A 20002-nucleotide genomic window follows, 5' to 3' on the forward strand; every position below is an offset into this window, starting at 1 on the left:
GGTCAATTCTTTCTTGAGAAGCGCCGAGGTTAAAGGTTGTGATGAGGTCCTTTAGTATGGGTTGCAGCCCTTGATACTTCAGCACCTTAGAGTTGTTCAGCCTCCTAAGAGGAACGCTGCGCTCAGTAAGGAAGACGAACTTATTTAAGGCAGAGTAATGGCTCAAGTCGACTTCCTTACCAGGTACTTGTAATTTCATTGTTATTTTGAATAACTGATAATATGAAATACGGGATACTTAGCTTCTTGATATACATGTACACTGGTTTTCACCCATCTCCCTGGGTGTGAATCAGCTACATGATTATCGGGTAAGTTTAATATTGAAAAATGTTATTTTCATTAGTAAAATAAATTTTTGAATATACTTACCCGATAATCATGATTTAATTGACCCACCCTTCCTCCCCATAGAACCAGTGGACCGAGGAAAAATTGAAGTGGTGTCAACAAGAAGTACTGCAGTACCTGGCCACAGGTGGCGCTTGTGAGTACACCCCCCTCTTGTATAGCGATCGCTGGCGTATCCCTTCCGTAGAATTCTGTCGGGCAACAGAGTTGACAGCTACATGATTATCGGGTAAGTATATTCAAAAATTTATTTTACTAATGAAAATAACATGATTTTGAGAAAAAATTTCATTACAGATAACTATAAAAATTCCATAATAGCCTAACTTCATCTTCATAATGTTTTTTTCTTTTCTGAATATACAGTGCAGTGTACTACTTTAAATTACAAATAAGGTCCTCGGGTTACGAATGTCTCGCTTTACGACGTATCTCCCATAGGCTAGTACTGTATTAATTAAAGGTATTTCAACCTCCAACGCTTGCCTTACGAACAGATGGACTACTGTAGTTTGCATAAGTGCAACAGACCAGTCTCGTTTTGGTGGTGGAAGGAAATAGAGTACTGTGCTCAACCTTAGCCGTTTGATTGTTGCAATAATTATCAAGGATAAGGGTTGTAGCCTTGATTATGTGAAGGGATCCACTCCTATGAAATCAACAGTGGCTATGAAGCAAGTTAGTGGTCTCTTTATTGAGACAGAGAGATTTTTAGCTTTTTGACTGAATGAAAAGTCTTGTGAAAATTCAGGCAAAAGAAAATACATTGTTTGACATTAAAAATAAAAAAAAGGAGGGTATTATAGGTGAAAAGTTTGAGGCCAGTAAGGGGATGATTCTTATGGTTTAGGGTGCATGCATCTTATAACATTGAAGTTAAACGTAAAGCTGCTCGTGGTAATGAGAAAGCAACAAATGGGTATCCTAAATCCTAATGTGTTGCCTGAGGTAATTAACGAGTCAAGTTTACCTTCATGAACAGGTTTTTAATGTGGATGACACAAGTTTATTTTGGAAGTAGATGCCGAAGCATACTTACTTCACCAAGGAGGAGAAGACAGTACCTGATCGTAAATCTAGCAAAGAAAGACTAACTTTGATTCTTGGGGCAATGCTGCTGGTGACTATGAGCTGAAGCCCTTGCTAGTGTATCAGGGTGGGAATCCAAGGTCACAACAGGTGATTTGAAAGGTCAACCGCCTGTCCTCTGGTAATCCAACAAGAGGGTTTTGGTGACACTCTGTCTTCAAAGATTGGTTTACCTACATTTTTGTGCCAGAAGTGAAACAGTACAATGTTTCAAGGGTTTGCATTTTAGTGTTGTTGGTGCTGGATGATAATCCTGGTTGCCTTGCAACCTTGGATGACTTTAATGCAAATATCACGGTGGTTTACCTACCACCCAATACCACTATACAACTGTCCTTTTACAACCTATGGACCAAGCTGTCACTGCCTCTTTCAAGGCCTAATACCTTCAAAGGACATTTCAATAGCCTTGGAAGCAACTGAGAACAACATGGGCTGGGGTCTGAAGGAATTTTGGAAGTCCTTCAACATCCTTTCAGTTGAGAGCATTGATAATTCTTGGGTTGAAGTGAAGAAAACAAACCTGAAGGATGTAAGGAAAAAAAACTCGTTTGTGAATTACTTCCATGGCTTAATGAGACAATTGATTCTTTTCACCAAGAAGGTTGTTCAACTGAGTACGCAGCTTAATTTGGAGGTGGATACTAGAAATGTCACAGAGCTATTGGCATTGTATGGAGAGGAGTTATCTGCTGAGGTCCTGAGGACTTTCAACTTGAGAAGCTGAGAACTAAAGATCTCCAGATCTCCAAAATTTTTGTACTGATAAAGCAAGGGTTGGGAAAGCTTAATTCTGAGGACCCCAACATTTGACTTACTCTATAACGTAGGAATGGATCTCGGTCATAAACTGTGGGCCTAATTTTGATATAAGTATACATTGATGAAAAATTTAGATGCTCATAAAAAGTTGAAACAAATGTAAAAATGCATTTAAAAATCTATTAGTTAACAATTTAGTTTCAAATCCAGTTGTTCCATTTTCAAGCACAACCTCAAGAAATTTAAAGAAAATTTTCTAGAATGAAAGAACAGATTTCAAACTTTTATATATTGTACAGTAATGGATAGATAGAAGGATAGATGTGAGAGGCAAGAGAGCGTGCTAAAAATAGGAATGGATGGCGAGCGATTGTGACACAGTTCCGGTAGGCCTTGCTGCTTCCTCCGGTCGCCTTGGATGACTGCAGAGGTAGCAGCAGTAGGGGACTCAGAGTTATGAAGCTTCATCTGTGGTGAATAACGGGGGAGGGTTGGCTGTGGCACCCAAGCAGTACCAGCCAAACTCGGTTGAGTCCCCTGTCAGGCTGGGAGGAATGTAGAGAGGAAAGGTCCCCTTTTTTTTTTCATTTGTTTGATGTCGACTATCCCCCAAAATTGGGGGAAGTGCCTTGGTATATGAATGACAGTAATGGTAGGTGTGATATGCAAAATTTAATGTGGGAAAAAAAAAATCTTGATTGATTTTGAATTATAATGATACCTCTTGATACGAAAGTTTCGGCTTATGAAAATTTCATGATGCGAAACGAGATGTGAAGATTTTTCCGACTCATATTGCGAAAAAATTTCATGATACGAAACAAGGTACAGTACGAAATTCGCAACTGTAAACTTGCCACCATCCTCCCAAGCTCCTATTGGTTATCTCCCTACTCTGATACTAGTTACTACCATAACATCCTGCTCTCCTATTGGTCAGCATCTATCCCATCATGCATCTACGTATTGGCTTTCCTCGATCATTTTGTTTTGGCAGCGCTATCATTCACATTGAATTCATGTTGGTGATTTTGCTTTAGTCCTTTTAGTTACTGTACAGTATCGTGTTGCATTATTCAACTCGTTTGTTATTAGTCATAGGTCCCAAGAATGTTGCTGGTGTGCAGAGAAAGAAAAGGAGGATGCTTTCTATAGGGACAAAGCTTAATATAATCAAGAAGTATAATGCTGGCATGCGGTTAAGTGTTATCACTAAGGAGTATGGCCGAAATCTGTCAACAATAGGCACTATTGTGGAAGTGATGAAGAAAATGAATAAATTTAGAGTACAAAATGTAAAGTAAAAACAAAAAAATTAGAAAAAGGCTAAAAAAGACAAAAAAGAAGAGATAAAAAAGAAAGAAATGTAGTTTCAAGTTTTTCATCAAGTTAAGTGTTAATATTTTCTTCCATTTGTTAATGTTTTTGTAAAGTTAAATGTTAGTGTTTTCTGCCATTTGCCCTCCTCCTCCACTTTCGCTTTTGGGTATCGCCTTACTCCAAAGGTAAGGTTCCACATTTTTGTTACTGTATCTTCCATTTATTATTGCATTACTATAGTATATGTTCTAATTGTACACTTCATTTACAGGTATTAACAGTTAGGTTATGTACTGAAAGATCCAAATGATTGTATTGCATTGTGTTTAGTACAGTTTTGCCTTATGAAATTTAATGTGTTTTTGTAGGGCTTGGGAATGAATTAGGCGATTTACATGTATAAAACATGAACTCATCATACGAAAAAATCCCGACACTAAAGCCACTCAGGAAACAATTAATTTTGTGTCTTGAGGCATTACTGTATCTAGCTTCACTCAAAATTAATTGCCTTTTCACCTGGTCCAAAAAACTACAGAACAGAAGAGGTTGCAAAAAACTCATTCAATGTCTGACCGTACAAAGAGAGAATTATATATATAGGACCCTTAATGTCTCTTACACTCTTATTGGTGTGGAAGACCTTAATAAAAGTTTGACTATAATATTCTGAAGAAGATCTACTTACTGGTGGATAAGAAAATATTGCAGGATAACTTTCCAATCCTTTAGGTGGCTGTACAAGCTCCTCTGGATGGTGATACCCAGCACCCTGATAATCTTCTACACCAGCAGTCTCAAATACAAGGCAAACGCTAGATGCATCTGTCTTCCGAACAAAACTCTGAATCCTGCAATAATGATGTTCTGGTTTCAATAATAACCATGCAAAAGTCTTTCCAAAGTGATTTTTTTTACATCAAAGCAACATTAATATTCATCTTTCTTTTTAAGAGAATTAAAATTTCCTCTGATAGTCTAGCCTTCCTTCAGGAAGCAGGTAAATCATTCAATGTAAATATACAATGTTTAGAACCCCTCTTCTAATCTTAAATCTTAATATTTAAAATACTGAATATATATTCCTTTCATACAAGTCCTTGAAGACAATAGAAATGCAAAATTTTCATTAGATAAGAAGAAACTACAAAAACTTACTTAGAAACAGTCGACAAACAGTTAACAGGAAAACTACTGCAATATTTTGTCTTTTAACATCACAATAAGAATAATTCATCAGTAGTCTAGATGAACAGTATAGTACATATCCCTGGATTGCAAGATATATGGCAAGAATCTTAAAACTAAATTTGCATTTATAGCAAAAAATTAAAAGTTTTGAAACCTATGTACAACTTACTTAGCTACATAATCACAGGCCTGCCGAGATGTGTATGACTTCATGTCTGTAGCTGTACTTTGTGCTGCCAATGTTTCATGAAAGTACAAGGAAAATTTTGAGACAAATGCAGCCTTTGCTTGCCATAACCACTGATACAAAATAGGTAATGGTGACGACTTTAGGAAGGTAGATCCAAATCCATATTTCTTTGCCTGGGAGAAAAATAGAAAATATTCAACATTAAATTAAGTATACTGTACTCATCTAAGGTTCATATGGCTTCATCCTTGAAGCTTCCCTTACATCGACGTCTTATCATTAAATCATTAAAATTTAAAATTACCCCTTTTCCCTCACTCCTAATTGATTATCCTTCAGTATACAAGGTTGAAGTAAATTCAGTAACATTATACGAACCTCAGGTGAGTATTGAAATAATGAATTTTACAGTATAATCAAATTTTTTTTTATTTCAATGAAACTCACCTGAGGTTCATATGGTTACATCTCCAACTTTGCAGGAGGGTGATGAAAAGAGAATAACCACACCAAAAAACCTAACGCCCCAAAATTTTCAACAACCAAATACATCCCACCTTAAATTCACTGTAGTTTTGGGTTATCGACAAAAGTTAGAGAGAATTTCTCTCATTCTTTTGTAAAACAACTCCATTCCAAATTCAGAAAGCCTAACAACTTATTGCCATGGGGGAAAATATCCCAATACTGAATTAAAGGTAATTTATTACCCAAAACAAAATTACCGCATACTAGTTTAAGCTAGTACATCACTTGCCGCTACCATTGGACCTAGCACCAGCAACCTTCTTAAGAATACCATGCTTCTTTAAATAATCTTAGAAAAAATAAATTAGGTACTCCATTGAGCTGTTGTCCCAACCCTTCTCAATGAGAGATTCTTACTAAAATTAAGTAAGTGAAGTAGCAGCACTTCTTATATCAAAATGCAAACTTTCAAGTCCATCACCTGTACAGAATACAATTCAATGTTTCAATGTGAGCTTCCATCACTAGAGCCTCAAAAAAAGAACATAACATTCTTTGAGAGAGAGAGAGCGCACCCTAGCACCTTAATATCACTGAACATATTATAAATCCTTCTCCTCATGCTATCCGCCTTGTTTAATAAACCTTAACTGCCATGAGAGGACAAAGAAACATATTTTCAGAAGCACTAGACACCTTCCTCTCTCATGTGGGCAACTGGAAAACATGTAAAAGAGACTTAACTTTGAAATTATTCTAGGTCCTCAATCTTGGCTGTGATTATTTTATCCACAGCAAAGTCCACATCCTGAAAAGAGTCTGCAATTCACTAATACTTTTAGTCAAAGCCAAAGCCAAAAAAACAATGTTTTGATTGTAAGATCCTTGAAAGACAGCCCTTCCAAAGGCTCAAAATGTGAACTTTTTGAATATTGTAAAACCACATCCAAATTCCTATGGACTGCCCTGATAAGCTGAGGTTTCTCAATAGCAAAAGATCTGAGCACATCTGCAATAATACCCGAAGAGGATAAATCCAATTCAAAATGTTCGAGAATGGTATGAAGCATGGACCTATAACCCTTAATAATCAAAATAGAAAGATTTTATTCTCATAGAATAGAAAATGCAGGAAATTAACAATATTGTCCAAACTAGTTAGTTATCAAAATTTTCCTGGATTTACATTAATCAAAATACACATTCCACTGTCTTGTACATATTGGTATACAACACTCTTGGATGCTAAAATAGACTATCTGAAATGCCTATAAAACACTTTTCTCTGAGAATACTGTGGACAATCTAGTGCAGTTTGCTCAAGCATGGGGCCTTTGATGCACCTCTCCTGTCATAGGTTGTCTCAAGAGATTTGTCCCAATAAGCAGCAGAGATCATAGATCTATAAACCACTCCATCTAAGGTCAATATGAAGCCACCAGCCTGCTAATTTAAGAATGTAGGAAAATCATAAAGTTCCAAGTTCAACCAGGCATCCGACATGGCATCCAGCTTCCATGCCAGGGGATCAGTAACCTATGAGGAGAAGACCTCCATCTTCTTGTTGAGAGAAAACATAAACATGTCTCCATGATCAAATTGAGAGATGAAGGCTTGCATGGAAGAAAAATAATAAACTTAATTTTAATAAAATTAGATGTATTCACCTAAGGTTCATCCTTGAAACTTTGCTTGCATCAACAACTATAAGTCATTAAACCCTTACTTGATTGTACACTAGAATGGCTAGGCAAAACATAAAATATTAGTCTAGGGGTCACAGTAAGGCAAATTAGGTTAGGAACACTGCCTCTTCCTGCAGGAGTATAACCCTTCTCAGACTGCATAACATGAACATATCAAACTTTTCCAATGATTAGGAAAATTGTGAATTTAGCACATCACTACAAACTTCCGAGAATCTAGTACTAACCTGAATAGCAAAATTCACAATGCAACCTAACTCCTCTAGCCTAGCCATTTCTGCATTCTCCCATGATTTCAAACCTAATTTTCTCTTGCGTTCAGAGTCCTCCTCACAAGCCCGTTTACACAATAGCCTGACATGATCTTCTATTAGATTGTCTGGTACATTTTCATAGTTTAAAGAGCTATGGTTTACATCACTTTTGTTCACAATGTGTGACAAATGAAATTTGGATCTTAATCTAGCAATAACCTACTTGAACAACTAATGCGCAAGTGAATTTCAAAACCATTGGACATATGATTAAGCTAAAGCCAACTATATTGTTCTAAATAAATAATACTAAACCACTCCCTTCATCTGGAAAAGTGGAGTGCTATCAGAACATCTAATGCCCCAATGACCTCAATGAGACTATTTAAGGATGAACCAAGCTTCATGCCATACAACACCATATCTATAACAATAATGTTCTAGCAGAGGATAGCAATTGGGAGTATGACAAAACTGGAAATCAAAAAAATGATATTTTAGTTATAAAATAAATTTTTGAATATACTTACCCGGTGAATATATAATAGCTGAGCCTCCGGCGGCTTGACAGAAAAACACACAAAAACTCGCGAGCGATCGCTATGAAGGTTGCGGGTGTGCCCACTAGCGCCAACTATCGGCCAGATACCGCATATACATGTAAACAGACCCAATTTTTCTCATCCCGCTGGGTCTCTATCGGGGAGGAAGGGGGGGCCTTTAATTTATATATTCACCGGGTAAGTATATTCAAAAATTTATTTTATAATTAAAATATCATTTTTAAATATTTAACTTAGCCGGTGAATATATAATAGCTGATTCACACCCATGGTGGTGGGTAGAGACCAGAGTTAATTAAGTTTACAGCGTATATGCTTAGAGTTTTTGACAGTTATATCATAACAAAACCCAAATATATAAAGGTACCTGGTAAGGAAGTTGACTTAGACGATTACTCTGCCTTATTAGTCTGTCTTCCTCACGAAGCCCAGCGATCCTCTTAGGATGCTGAAAGACTCCCAGGAGCTGAAGTATTAAGGGCTGCAACCCATACAACAGGACCTCATCAAACCGCTCTCAAGAAATGACATTTGACCACCCACCAAATCAAAAAAGGCTGCGAAAGGCTTCTTAGCCTTCCGTACAACCCAATTAAAAAAACATTTCAAGAGCAGATTAAAAGGATATTGGAATTAAGGGAATGTAGTGGTAGAACCCTTACCCACTACTGCATTCGCTGTAACGAATGGACCCAGTGTGTAGCAGTCCTCGTAAAGAGTCTGGACATCTTTTAAGTAAAATGACGCGAATACCGATTTGCTTCTCCAAACGGTCGCGTCCATAATACTTTGCAGAGATTTATTTTGCTTAAAGGCCACGGAAGTTGCTATAGCTCTTATTTCGTGCGTCTTAACCTTAAGCAAGCATCGGTCTTTTTCATTCAAGTGAGAATGAGCCTCTCGTATTAAAAGTCTGATAAAATATGACAAAGCATTCTTTGACATAGGCAATGATGGTTTCTTAACTGAGCACCATAATGCCTCAGATCCACCTCGTAAGGACTTAGTACGAGCTAAGTAGAACTTAAGAGTTCTAACTGGACACAGCACTCTTTCAAGTTCGTTGCTTACGATCTCTGACAGGCAAGGTATATCAAAAGACTTAGGCCAAGGATGAGAAGGCAGTTCATTTTTGGCCAGGAAACCAAGTTGAAGTGAACATGTGGCTTTTTCTGTAGAAAAGCCGATGTTCTTACTGAAGGCATGAATTTCACTGACCCTTTTAGCCGAAGCCAAGCACACTAGGAAAAGCGTCTTGAGGGTGAGATCCTTCAGGGAGGCTGAATGTAATGGCTCAAACCTGTCTGACATGAGGAACCTTAGGACCACGTCTAAGTTCCATCCAGGAGTTGCCAAACGACGTTCCTTAGAGGTCTCGAAAGACTTAAGGAGATCTTGGAGATCTTAATTGTTGGAAAGATCTAAGCCTCTATGACGAAAGACCGAAGCCAACATGCTCCTGTAGCCCTAAATCGTGGGAGCTGAGAGGTAGCGAACATTTCTCAGATATAAAAGAAAATCTCCGATTGGGCTACAGAGGTACTGGAAGAGGACATAGATGCTGGCTTGCACCAATCTCGAAAGACTTCCCACTTCGACTGGTATACTCTGAAAGTAGAAGCTCTCCTAGCTCTCGCAATCGCACTGGCTGCCTCCTTCGAAAAGCCTCGAGCTCTTGAGAGTCTCTTGATAGTCTGAAGGCAGTCAGACGAAGCGCGGGGAGGCTTTGATGAACATTCTTTACGTGGGGCTGACGTAAGAGATCTACCCTTAGAGGAAGACTTCTTGGAATGTCTACCAGCCATTGAAGTACCTCGGTGAACCACTCTCTCGCGGGCCAGAGGGTAGCAACCAACGTCAACCCTGTCCCTTCGTGAGAGGCGAACTTCTGCAGTACCTTGTTGACTATCTTGAATGGTGGGAATGCATATAAGTCCAGAAGAGACCAATCCAGTAGAAACGCGTCTATGTGGATTGCTTCTGTATCTAGGACTGGAGAGCAATAGATTGGTAACCTTTTGGTCAACGAGGAGGCAAAGAGGTCTATGGTGGGTTGACCCCAAGTAGCCCAAAGACTCTTGCCCACGTCCTTGTGGAGGGTCCATTCCGTAGGTATCACCTGACCCCTCCGACTGAGACAGTCTGCCAAGACGTTCAAGTCCCCCTGGATGAATCTCGTCAACAGGGAGATGCCTCGATTTCTTGACCATATGAGAAGGTCCCTTGCGATCTCGAGCAGCGTGAAGGAGTGTGTGCCTCCTTGCTTGGAGATGTACGCCAAAGCTGTGGTGTTGTCTGAGTTGACCTCTACCACTTAGTTTCGAAGAAAGCTTTCGAATTTCATCAAGGCCAAGTGGACTGCTAATAGCTCCTTGCCGTTGATGTGCATGCTCTTCTGACTTGAGGTCCACAGACCCGAGCATTCCCGACCGTCCAGGGTCACACCCCAACCCAAATCCAACGCGTCTGAGAACAACACGTGGTTTGGGTTCTTGACTGCTAGGGATAGTCCCTCTCTCAGACTGATATTGCTGTCCCACCATTTCAGGCATGCCTTTACTGGTTCGGAGACTGGGAATGATACCGTCTCTAACGTCTTGTCCTAGTTCCAGTGAGAGGCTAGATGGAACTGGAGAGGCAGAAGGTGTAGTCTCCCTAGCGAGACAAACTGCTCCAGGGATGAGAGAGTCCCTACGAGACTGTTCCAACTCCTGACTGAACAAACGTTCTCTTTTCAGCATTAGTTGGACTTCGAGCAGGGCTTGTTCTATTCGGGTGGCAGACGGAAAAGCCCGAAAAAAACTGGACTGCGAATCTCCATCCCCAAATATAGAATAATCTGGGATGGGATCAGTTGGGACTTTTAGGTTGACCAAAAGTCCCAACTCCCTGGCCAGACTCAACGTCCAATGTAGATCCTGCAGACAGCGAAGACTGGACGATGCTCTGAGAAGCCAGTCGTCCAAGTACAGGGAGGCTCGGATTCCCGATAGATGGAGGGATTTTGCCACATTCCTCATGAGCCTCGTAAACACGAGAGGAGCAGGACTGAGGCCAAAGCACAGGGCTCAAAACTGGTACCCCACATTCCTGTAAACAAACCTCAGAAACGGTTGGGAATCCGGGTGTATAGGAATGTGGAAGTATGCCTCCTGAAGGTCGAGAGAGACCATCCAGTCACCTTCCATTAATGCTGTCAAGACAGCCTGGTAGACTTCATCGTGAAGTTTGTCTTGACGATGAACACATTGAGCGCACTTGCCTCTTACGTACTCCTGCAGTGAACATGGCTGCCAGATCATTGGAGCCATCCCAGAGGGACTTTTTCCTGCAGAGAACGTGGCTGTCAGATTATTGGAGCCATCCCTGATAGCCTTGTTTATGCATGACATAATTGTACAGCAAAACTTCAAACGCTCGAAAAAAAACTCCTAACAGGAGATGGTCTAGCTCTGAAGTCGACCATAAAATCTTGGAGCGTCTCATGGCCAGGCGCCAGGGAGAGTCTATGAGGTTTGAGAAGTCTATCTGGGCAGAGGCAGGAACTCCCAAGCCGAGAACTTCTCCCGTGTCATATCAGACTCTCGCTCTATAAGCCAGCTTAAAAGTAGGGAAAGCAAAGGCTGTCTCCCCCAAACTCCTCCTGGTGATTAACCAGTCGCCTAGCAAACGTAAAGCTCTCTTAGAAGAGCGAGAGAGCACTAGCTTAGAAAACAACGGCTTCGAAATAGCTAGGCCTAGAGTAAATTCTGACGTTTAGGCTAACGAGGAGCAGCAGTTACAAAAAGATCCGGACAAAGATCCTTAAAAATCAGCATGATTTATTTAAAGTCCATAGAGGGCTGAGCAGCTTTAGGCTCCTCTCCGTCTGACAGAGTCCTCAAGGGAATATCAGTAGGAGGGGGATCAGCAACTTCCTCATCTGAAGGAACCTTGTCCGACAATTGCCGAGTCTCAAGCAAGGGAGAGACCTGCCGTGGTGGCAATGCTTGACAAGCAGAGTCCACACGCAAAGGAGCAACAGTAGCAGTCAAGGACGCTATGTCATGTAACTGCTTAAAGGACTGACCAGCAACAACAACAGGTGCGGGAGGACGCTCGACGTCAACTCGAGACTGCCTTGACTGCTTAGACTGAGCAGTCAAAACAACTCTTGACTGCGGTGTTTGACGCTCAACGTCAAAACAAGTCAACTATGCTGGTTGGTGAACGTCCTGAACGTCAACAAGAGCAAGCGGCAGCGGCTGAACGTCCACAAGCGGCTGAGAGTCAACACGGGACTGCATCGAGTGAGGCTCTACAAAACACGATTGACGTGACTTTGTAACGTCAATGTCAACAGGACGAGCAAAGGCTCGTTTGGGCGGCTGACGGCCAGGATCTCGATCAGCTAAGCGGCGAGGATCATCGTGAACCTGCTCAACAGAATAGTCCTCCATAAGAGAGGCAAGCTTATTCTGCATGTCTTGCCGTACAACCCATTTAGGATCAACGGGAATGGTTGCGGTAAGAGACGAGGGTAACGTCTGTGACTGCAAAACCTTGCCTACAATAAGACTCTCGGAGCCTGTGTTACGTTTTTGTTTAGGCGGCGAGCAGTCTTCCGATGACTGCATAGGGTCAGAGCTGTCCCAATGGCTACAACCAGGACGCTGGACCTGTCCTGAAAGGACTGACTTTCGCTTAAAGGGCCTCGAAACCTTGCTCCACGGTTTCTTACGCGAAAAGCCTTCGGATGACGAGGAGAAAATCGTCTCGCTCGTCTTATGGTAGGGGCGGTCTTGGTGAGACACGCCTGAAACCATAGAGGGAACGTCTGTTCGCTGATCAAGGCCTCTCAAACCCATAAGTCGTACGACATTACTTCTCCCCTGGGCTTGGGAGCTTGCAAGAGGTCTCGGACTAGGCGAACGACAGGCACGAACAGACGAACCCTCGGTCGCAACACTGATAACACTTTGCGCAATTATCACTTTATCACTACGATTTTCTGTTTTGCACTTACTTCACTGAAATCGAATTTTTCAACAATTCACATTAGGCATGAATAAAACTGATTTCTACCTGAAGCACGCAATTCTACCCTCATCAAAAGGTTATAATTGCGAAATAAGTCGTATAATGTAAGCACATTAATACAAGCAAAAAACAGTAAACATATTAAGACTATTAAATCGGCTCTGAAAAAGATCTTCCTAGTGGGTTTTAACATAGACTTAACCGACTCTTTGTTAGCTTCAATTCCGAAAGCTTGTGCCAGACTGAAACCGGTTACTCGTCCTACCCCGGTGACCTGGTTCCTTAATGACGTACTCAAATTGGCTTCTGATACCATTAACAGTTCTTGTGATTACATTCCCCTTCTCAGGAAAACACTTTTCCTGGTGAGCTTGGCTTCCGGGGCAAGAATTTCTGAATTGGCAGCCTTGTCGAGAGACCCGGGTCATATTGACTTCCTGCCTTCGGGAGAGGTCCTTCTTTCTCCTAACAAATTCTTTTTGGCTAAGAACGAAGACCCTCAAAACAGATGGTCCTCCTGGAAAATTGTTCCCCTCACGCAAGATCCGTCTCTGTGCCCTGTTACTACTCTTAGGTCTTATTTATCCCGGACCTCCTCTAACTCCTCGGGGCCTCTATTCGTTAGAGAACAAGGCGGTACCATTACTATTAAAGGGATCAGGCAACAAATTTTGTATTTTATTAAACAAGCTAACCCTGACTCTTTTCCTCTTGCACATGATATCAGGGCGGTTGCTACCTCGGTGAACTTCTTTCACCACATGAATTTTACAGACCTTTCCAGGTATACAGGGTGGAAATCACCGTCAGTGTTCAAGAAACACTACCTTAAACATTTGGAAGCCCTAAAATTTTCTACAGTAGCCGCAGGGAGTGTAGTTACTCCCAGGTAACTCACAGGTTAATGCCTTGTCTCTTTATCTCTCCCTCTTACCTGCCTCATTTATACCCTATTGTATTCGTTGGTCTCGCACCTGAATACTGTTATTATATTTGTAAATTTTTATACTCCTGAGTATCTGTATATATTATCACTCACGGCATTATTATACCTACCTTATTGGATTTATGTTCATATTTAAGATACCCTTATAATTGTTTTTTGGTACTCATCTCTGATTAAAAGCATCCTGTATTTCCCTTACGCTTATGTTTTTTCCTTTATTTTGCAAGTTTGGTGACATTTTCTCTTGTATAGATTCACTGGGCGGCACAGGTTCGAGCCCAGAAAAGGGATTTTGACGTAGGAAAAATCTATTTCTGGGCGAAGGACCTGTGCCGCCCAGTGAACCCTCCCAGCTCCTCTCCCTTGGAGTCCCCAAACTTTGGGTGCTAAGGAGTTGGGTTCTGAGCGGATGCATTGTTAGTAGTACCGAGTGAGGTTGAACGGCTCTCCTCTATTGGGGTTTCTGTCGTGGATGAATCTAAATAGTGCGGGACCTCTGGATTATACGCCCAATTTTATACCGACACCAATAGGTGAGCGAGCTAGTTAACCTAGCACTCCTTTACATTTTTTCTCTGGTATATTTAGCAGTAAATTACCTAAGAATAAGTGCTAAATGGAGCTTATTCACTGGGCGGCACAGGTTCGAGCCCAGAAAAGGGATTTTGACGTAGGAAAAATCTATTTCTGGGCGAGGGACCTGTGCCGCCCAGTGAATAAGCTCCTATTAGCACTTATTCTTAGGTAATTTACTGCTAAATATACCAGAGAAAAATTGTAAAGGAGTGCTAGGTTAACTAGCTCGCTCACCTATTGGTGTCGGTATAGAATTGGGCGTATAATCCAGAGGTCCCGCACTATTTAGATTCATCCACGACAAAGACCCCAATAGAGGAGAGCCGTTCAACCTCACTCAGCACCACCAACTCTGCATCCGCTCAGAACCCAACTCCTTAGCACCCAAAGTTTGGGGACTCCAAGGGAGAGGAGCTGGGAGGGTTCACTGGGCGGCACAGGTCCCTCGCCCAGAAATAGATTTTTCCTACGTCAAAATCCCTTTTCTGGGCTTGAACCTGTGCCGGCCAGTGAATATATACAAGAGAAATGTCACCAAACTTGCAAAATAAAGGAAAAAACATAAACATAAGGGAAATACAAGTTGCTTTAATCAGAGATGAGTGCCAAAAACAGCTATAAGGGTATCTTAAAAGAACATAAAACGGATTTTGAGCGAAGCGAAAAATCTATTTTTGGGTAAGATGGCCATGTCGTCCTGATGGAAGTTCCTTAAAGGCAGCTTCCTAGGGTATATTACAACTACGGCGATATTCCCAGAGAATTTACCTTAAGGTACCCAGAATTCTAACTCCTGGAGCGAGTATCCCTAAAAAAGACCTTAGGGATATCGTAAATATCAGTGGACGTATTCTTGACACGCCTCATAGCAATCTATACCCCGAATAGAGTTAACACTTCGTAGGGATCAAATGGCAAGAAAACGAAAACGAGAAAGAAAAGGGGAGAGCCGTTCGTAAGGCCCTCTCTTCTCCCGTTTCGTAAGCGTGCCCTGCGCCGATTCTGGCGCCATCTGCATTCCTTGTAGCGAAACACGAGGTGCTACAGATACTGTATGTAGGGAGGGATCCTACGGCCCTTTCATTGAAAGGGAAGGGCGGGTCCATCAGGACGACATGGCCATCTTACCCAAAAATAGATTTTTCGCTTCGCTCAAAATCCGTTTTTTGGGCTCAAGCCATGTCGTCCTGATGGAAGTATACCAGAGCATTACTGTATCTGTGGATTCTCAAAATGTGCCGTACTCCTCAGAAATATTTCCCCCAGTCGACGCGACCTAGAGACCTAAGATGTTACCGTCATACATCTTTTCAACTAATCATAAACCATGATAGAGCTTCCTGCCCCCAACAGGGAAGAGTCTTACTAGACTCTGGGAAAGTCTCGAAGAGTACATATATCTAAGTATGAACCCCAGGCAAGCGAGTATAGTGGTCTCACCCCATACTGGGTAAAGCGAAGTTCGAAAAGAATCACTGTGTCAATATGAAATATCGACCAGTCCTCCGCTCAAAACACGTATTGGACAAAGGTTCATATCCGCTTAGGAGGAAACTCGTAAATCCGCCACCATCCCTTTATGGGATGGAGTCCTTCAGCTAAGGGGAAGCATAAACCAATGCAATATTAGCTTGCATAAGGGAACATTCTATTAGAATTATCCCCGGGTAAATATACATAGAATGAATGCTCACAGGTGAAGGAGACGCAAGGTTCACAAGAACCAGTTTATTGACAGACAATAAACAAACAGGTTAACCACACTCATATATATATATATATATCTATATATAAGAGGAGGATAACTAAAACTTTAAGCATAAGTATGATAGTAAACAGCAACTTGTTTGTCTGAAAGAAAAAACATTGGAGCCACTTTTAAGATACCAAAGTATCAAAGTCAAAAGTCTGTTTTACTAACCAGTCACATTAGCGTTAGAAACGCTCGGCACGCATGTTTGCACTTATGCTGGGTTCACCTTTGAAAGTGGAACAGTCAACGTGGGTCACCCAGTACCCTCACATAGTATGTAGTACAACATGTGACTACATACTCACCCTGGAATTAATTGTCCCAATTAAGTTACTGTTCCTCGCAGAGTTAAACAGCAGGGTTAACGACGCAACCCACTGCCACCACAGAACCTCTTAGTTGCTGCACTTGCTTCGCATAGTGACGAAAGAACACTCTGGAAGACTTCCAGCCAGTGTACGAACAAAGATGTCCAAAATCCCTACAACTAAAGAAGTTTAAGGATGAAGCAACTTTCCTCGGATCGTGACCTGTGGGTGAACAGTCAGGATCCGCTCTGCGAATAAGATATATGATTTTCGCCCTGAGTTATTTCAGTAATAAATTTTGAGCCTGACGTTTCTCCCCTGGCTAGATGGCCATCCTTGAAGTCTGAAGTTCTACGAAGATAGACCTTTAGGCATTCTACTGGACATAGAGATGCATCTTCTTTCAGAGGGCAGATTCTTCAGGGACCCCACCTGATGGTGGGTAACTCGTTCTTGGTGAGAAACGTAGGATCCGGAAATAGGTTCAGTTCACCCATCCAGGGACTGAACACGACCTTCCTCTCTCGAGAGGGGAATAATCTCACTAACCCTGGCCCCGGACGCGAGTGCAAAAAGGAGGATAACTTATGGGTCAAATCCTTTAACGCACACTCCTTATTGTTCAACAGTGAAGCAACATGAAGAACTTTTCTAAAGACCATGAATTGGGCTTTGGAGGTGCTAAAGGTCTGAGCCTAGCGCAGGCTTTCGGAACTTTTATAAAAGATCTCGTTAGCGAGGTCGACCTGGAAGGCATATAGAATGGGTCTTGTCAAAGCAGGCCTACATGATAAAATCGTGTTAGTTACCGATCCATAACCATGGAGATGGATGAAGAAAGACAAGCAGAAGTCCGTCGTGATCTCCTGCGGAATCTTCGTCTGACAAGGGCTACCCATTCTCTCCAAGATGACTCATATTGCCCTATAAAAGGTTTGCACTTATAATCCTTTAGGAAGTCCGTGCTGGCTTTCGAAATCCCGAAACACTTTCTCACCTGATTAAGGAAAGAAATCATGAGCTGCTGGGTCCGGGTTTTCTGTGATGAAGCGCAGACAATTGACTTCTGGACTCACTGGGTCAGAACTGGATCTGGTAGCGGACGAAACTCCAATCGTAGTTCCAATGCCAGAGGGAACCCCACACTGTTCGGTCATTTGTGGGCCACTACTGCCGCTACTCCCTTAAATGATCTCAGTTTGTTGAGGACCCTCAACAGAAGGTTGTAAGGAGAGAACAGATAAATCCTGAACCATCTGTTCCAGTCGAGGGACATCGCGTCCACTGCTTCCGCCAAGGGGTCCTCGTACGGGGACACATACAGGGGCAACTTCTTGTTCTCTTTCGTCGCAAAGAGGTCTAGCCGCAGTTCTGGGACTTGACTCAGAATGAAGGAGAATGGTCCTGCGTCTAGGGACCATTCCGACTCTATCGGTGTGAACCTGGATAGAGCGTCCGCTGTCACATTGCGGACTCCTTAAAGGTGAACTACTGACAGGTACCATTTCTTCTTCCCCCAAATCGGAAGATGGCCAACATCACCTGGTTGAGAGGTGGCGACCTTGATCCTTGTCGATTCAAGTATCTCACAACTCCCCCGCTGTCCAGCACCAACCTAATGTGGATCGAGCGATGCGGGGAGACTTTCTTGAAGGAAAGAAGGACTGTCATAGTCTCTCGAAAATGACTGTGAGAGGTCTTGAATAGACTGGACCAAGACCTTTGGGCCTTTTTCTGATGAGAGTGATCTCCCCATCCCTCCTTCGAGGCGTCTGGGTGACTCGTCACCGACGGGGGAGGTGGATGAAGAAGAACCGACTTCCTAAGGAGTCTGGCTTGGGACCAAGGCCTAAGAAGAGTATTTCGACGAAGCGGAACTGGTCTTCTCAGATCTCTTCGCGCATCTGATGCATAACTACTCCAATCTCCGGTTGCATCCTTTAGCTGTGCTCTTAGCACCGGGTCTGTCACCGAAGTAAACTGGAGAGACCCCAGTACACTCTCCAGTTCGCATCTGATATCCATACGGAATCTAGAAGTCTCTTGACAGAACCAGCTATCTCCTTTCTTTTCTCCGCCATGACGGAGAAAACGGTGTGACATTAGGTCCCAGTGGATTCACACCCACCGGAACTTAGAGATGGAGGAAGTTGAGACTTTTCCTGTTGATCTTAAAGCCTAGATAATCTAGGAAATGGATCACATACAGGGAAGCTTGCAAGCATTCTGTCCTGGGTGCTGCCCACCCCAGCCAAAAATCCAGGTAGGCTACTACCTGAATTCCCTTTAGGCGTAATTGACTGAGAACTACGTTCGCAAGCATCGTGAAAATCCTTGGGGCTATTTTAAGCCCGAGAGGCATGGCTTTGAAGACGTATAGTCTTCGTTGTAGCCTTAACCTTAGGTAGGAGGGGAATCGACAATAGATTGGAACGTGCCGATAGGCGTCTGACAAAACTATGGAGGCGGTAATTGCCCTCTTGGGCAGTAAGGTCCTTATGTGTTGTATTGTTAGCATCTTGAACCTGTAGTTCGCTATGAACCTGTTAAGTGGCGACAAGTCCAGAATGACTCCGAGATTTTCGAGTCTTTCTTGGGAACACAAAACAGCCTCCCTTGGAATTAGATGGACTTTACCCTTCGGATCACTTTTCCTCTAACAGTTCATGAATGAACTCCTCCAGAACGGGGGTGGAGTATCGGAAAACCGCCGAGGGTATGGGGATGGAGTGCTGTACCAGCTCCAGCCCAGTCCCTTCTTGAGTAGGCTGTGGACCCAGGGATCGAAGGTCCACCGATCCCAAAAGCGTTGGAGACTCCCTTCTACCAATATCATCTCGCTCGGACTGTTGTCCTGAGGTCTTGCCTCTCTGACCTCGACCACCCATGAAACCCCTTCTCCTTGAGGGGCGCCTAGACGAAATTCTGGCTGCTCCTCTAGGCTTGTTCGACAGGCAGTTGACTGACCTTCGAACGATGGGTTGAATGCCGGAGACTGTGTCGACACGAATTGGGGAACCCACTGAAGTGTGGTCGGGGTTTTTGCCACCATCTGGGGCACTGAGGGCATCAGCAAATGCCGTTGCTGCTGATGTCTACTTGACTTAGCTGGCCGAGAAAGTATCCCAATCCTTTTAGTCTTCCTCCAAGGTTGGGGACCCCATCCGGGGAAGAATTTCTCTTGGTAGACAGGCCCCACTCCCGGAGAAGATTTCTATCGTCCGTGGCGGCCCTATCAACCTTTTTGACCGACTCACTAGGGAAAAGGTCTTTGTCCCAACTGTTGGAGGAGATTAGTTTCCTTGGCTCGTGCCTCATCGTAGCCCGGGCGAACTCGAATTCCCTACAGGTTCTCTTCGCCCTGAGGGAGCTGTAGAGATCCTTCGTCACAATGGCCAGATGAGTCTTGATCACAACCATGAACGTTTCATGGCCCTTGGGATCACTTGTCATCGTCTCAACGTGGACTGAAGAGACAAAGAGGCAGCCAGTCTTTCTTTTGTCTA

General features: G+C 42.7%; 1 protein-coding gene across 1 annotated transcript in view; it reads right to left on the reverse strand.

Annotated features, from left to right (window-relative positions):
* LOC137650684 (KICSTOR subunit 2-like) overlaps positions 1-20002 on the reverse strand; it is a 215069-nt gene that overhangs the window by 11176 nt on the left and 183891 nt on the right. Inside the window, exons 7-8 of the mRNA XM_068383849.1 lie at positions 4883-5076; positions 4211-4373 (exon numbers count right to left, since the gene is read on the reverse strand). Coding sequence (XP_068239950.1) covers positions 4211-4373; positions 4883-5076 — 357 coding nt within the window. The remainder of the gene's footprint in view (positions 1-4210; positions 4374-4882; positions 5077-20002) is intronic.

This window comes from Palaemon carinicauda, chromosome 12 (assembly GCF_036898095.1).
Source record: "Palaemon carinicauda isolate YSFRI2023 chromosome 12, ASM3689809v2, whole genome shotgun sequence".
Classification (NCBI taxonomy): Eukaryota; Metazoa; Arthropoda; class Malacostraca; order Decapoda; family Palaemonidae; genus Palaemon; species Palaemon carinicauda.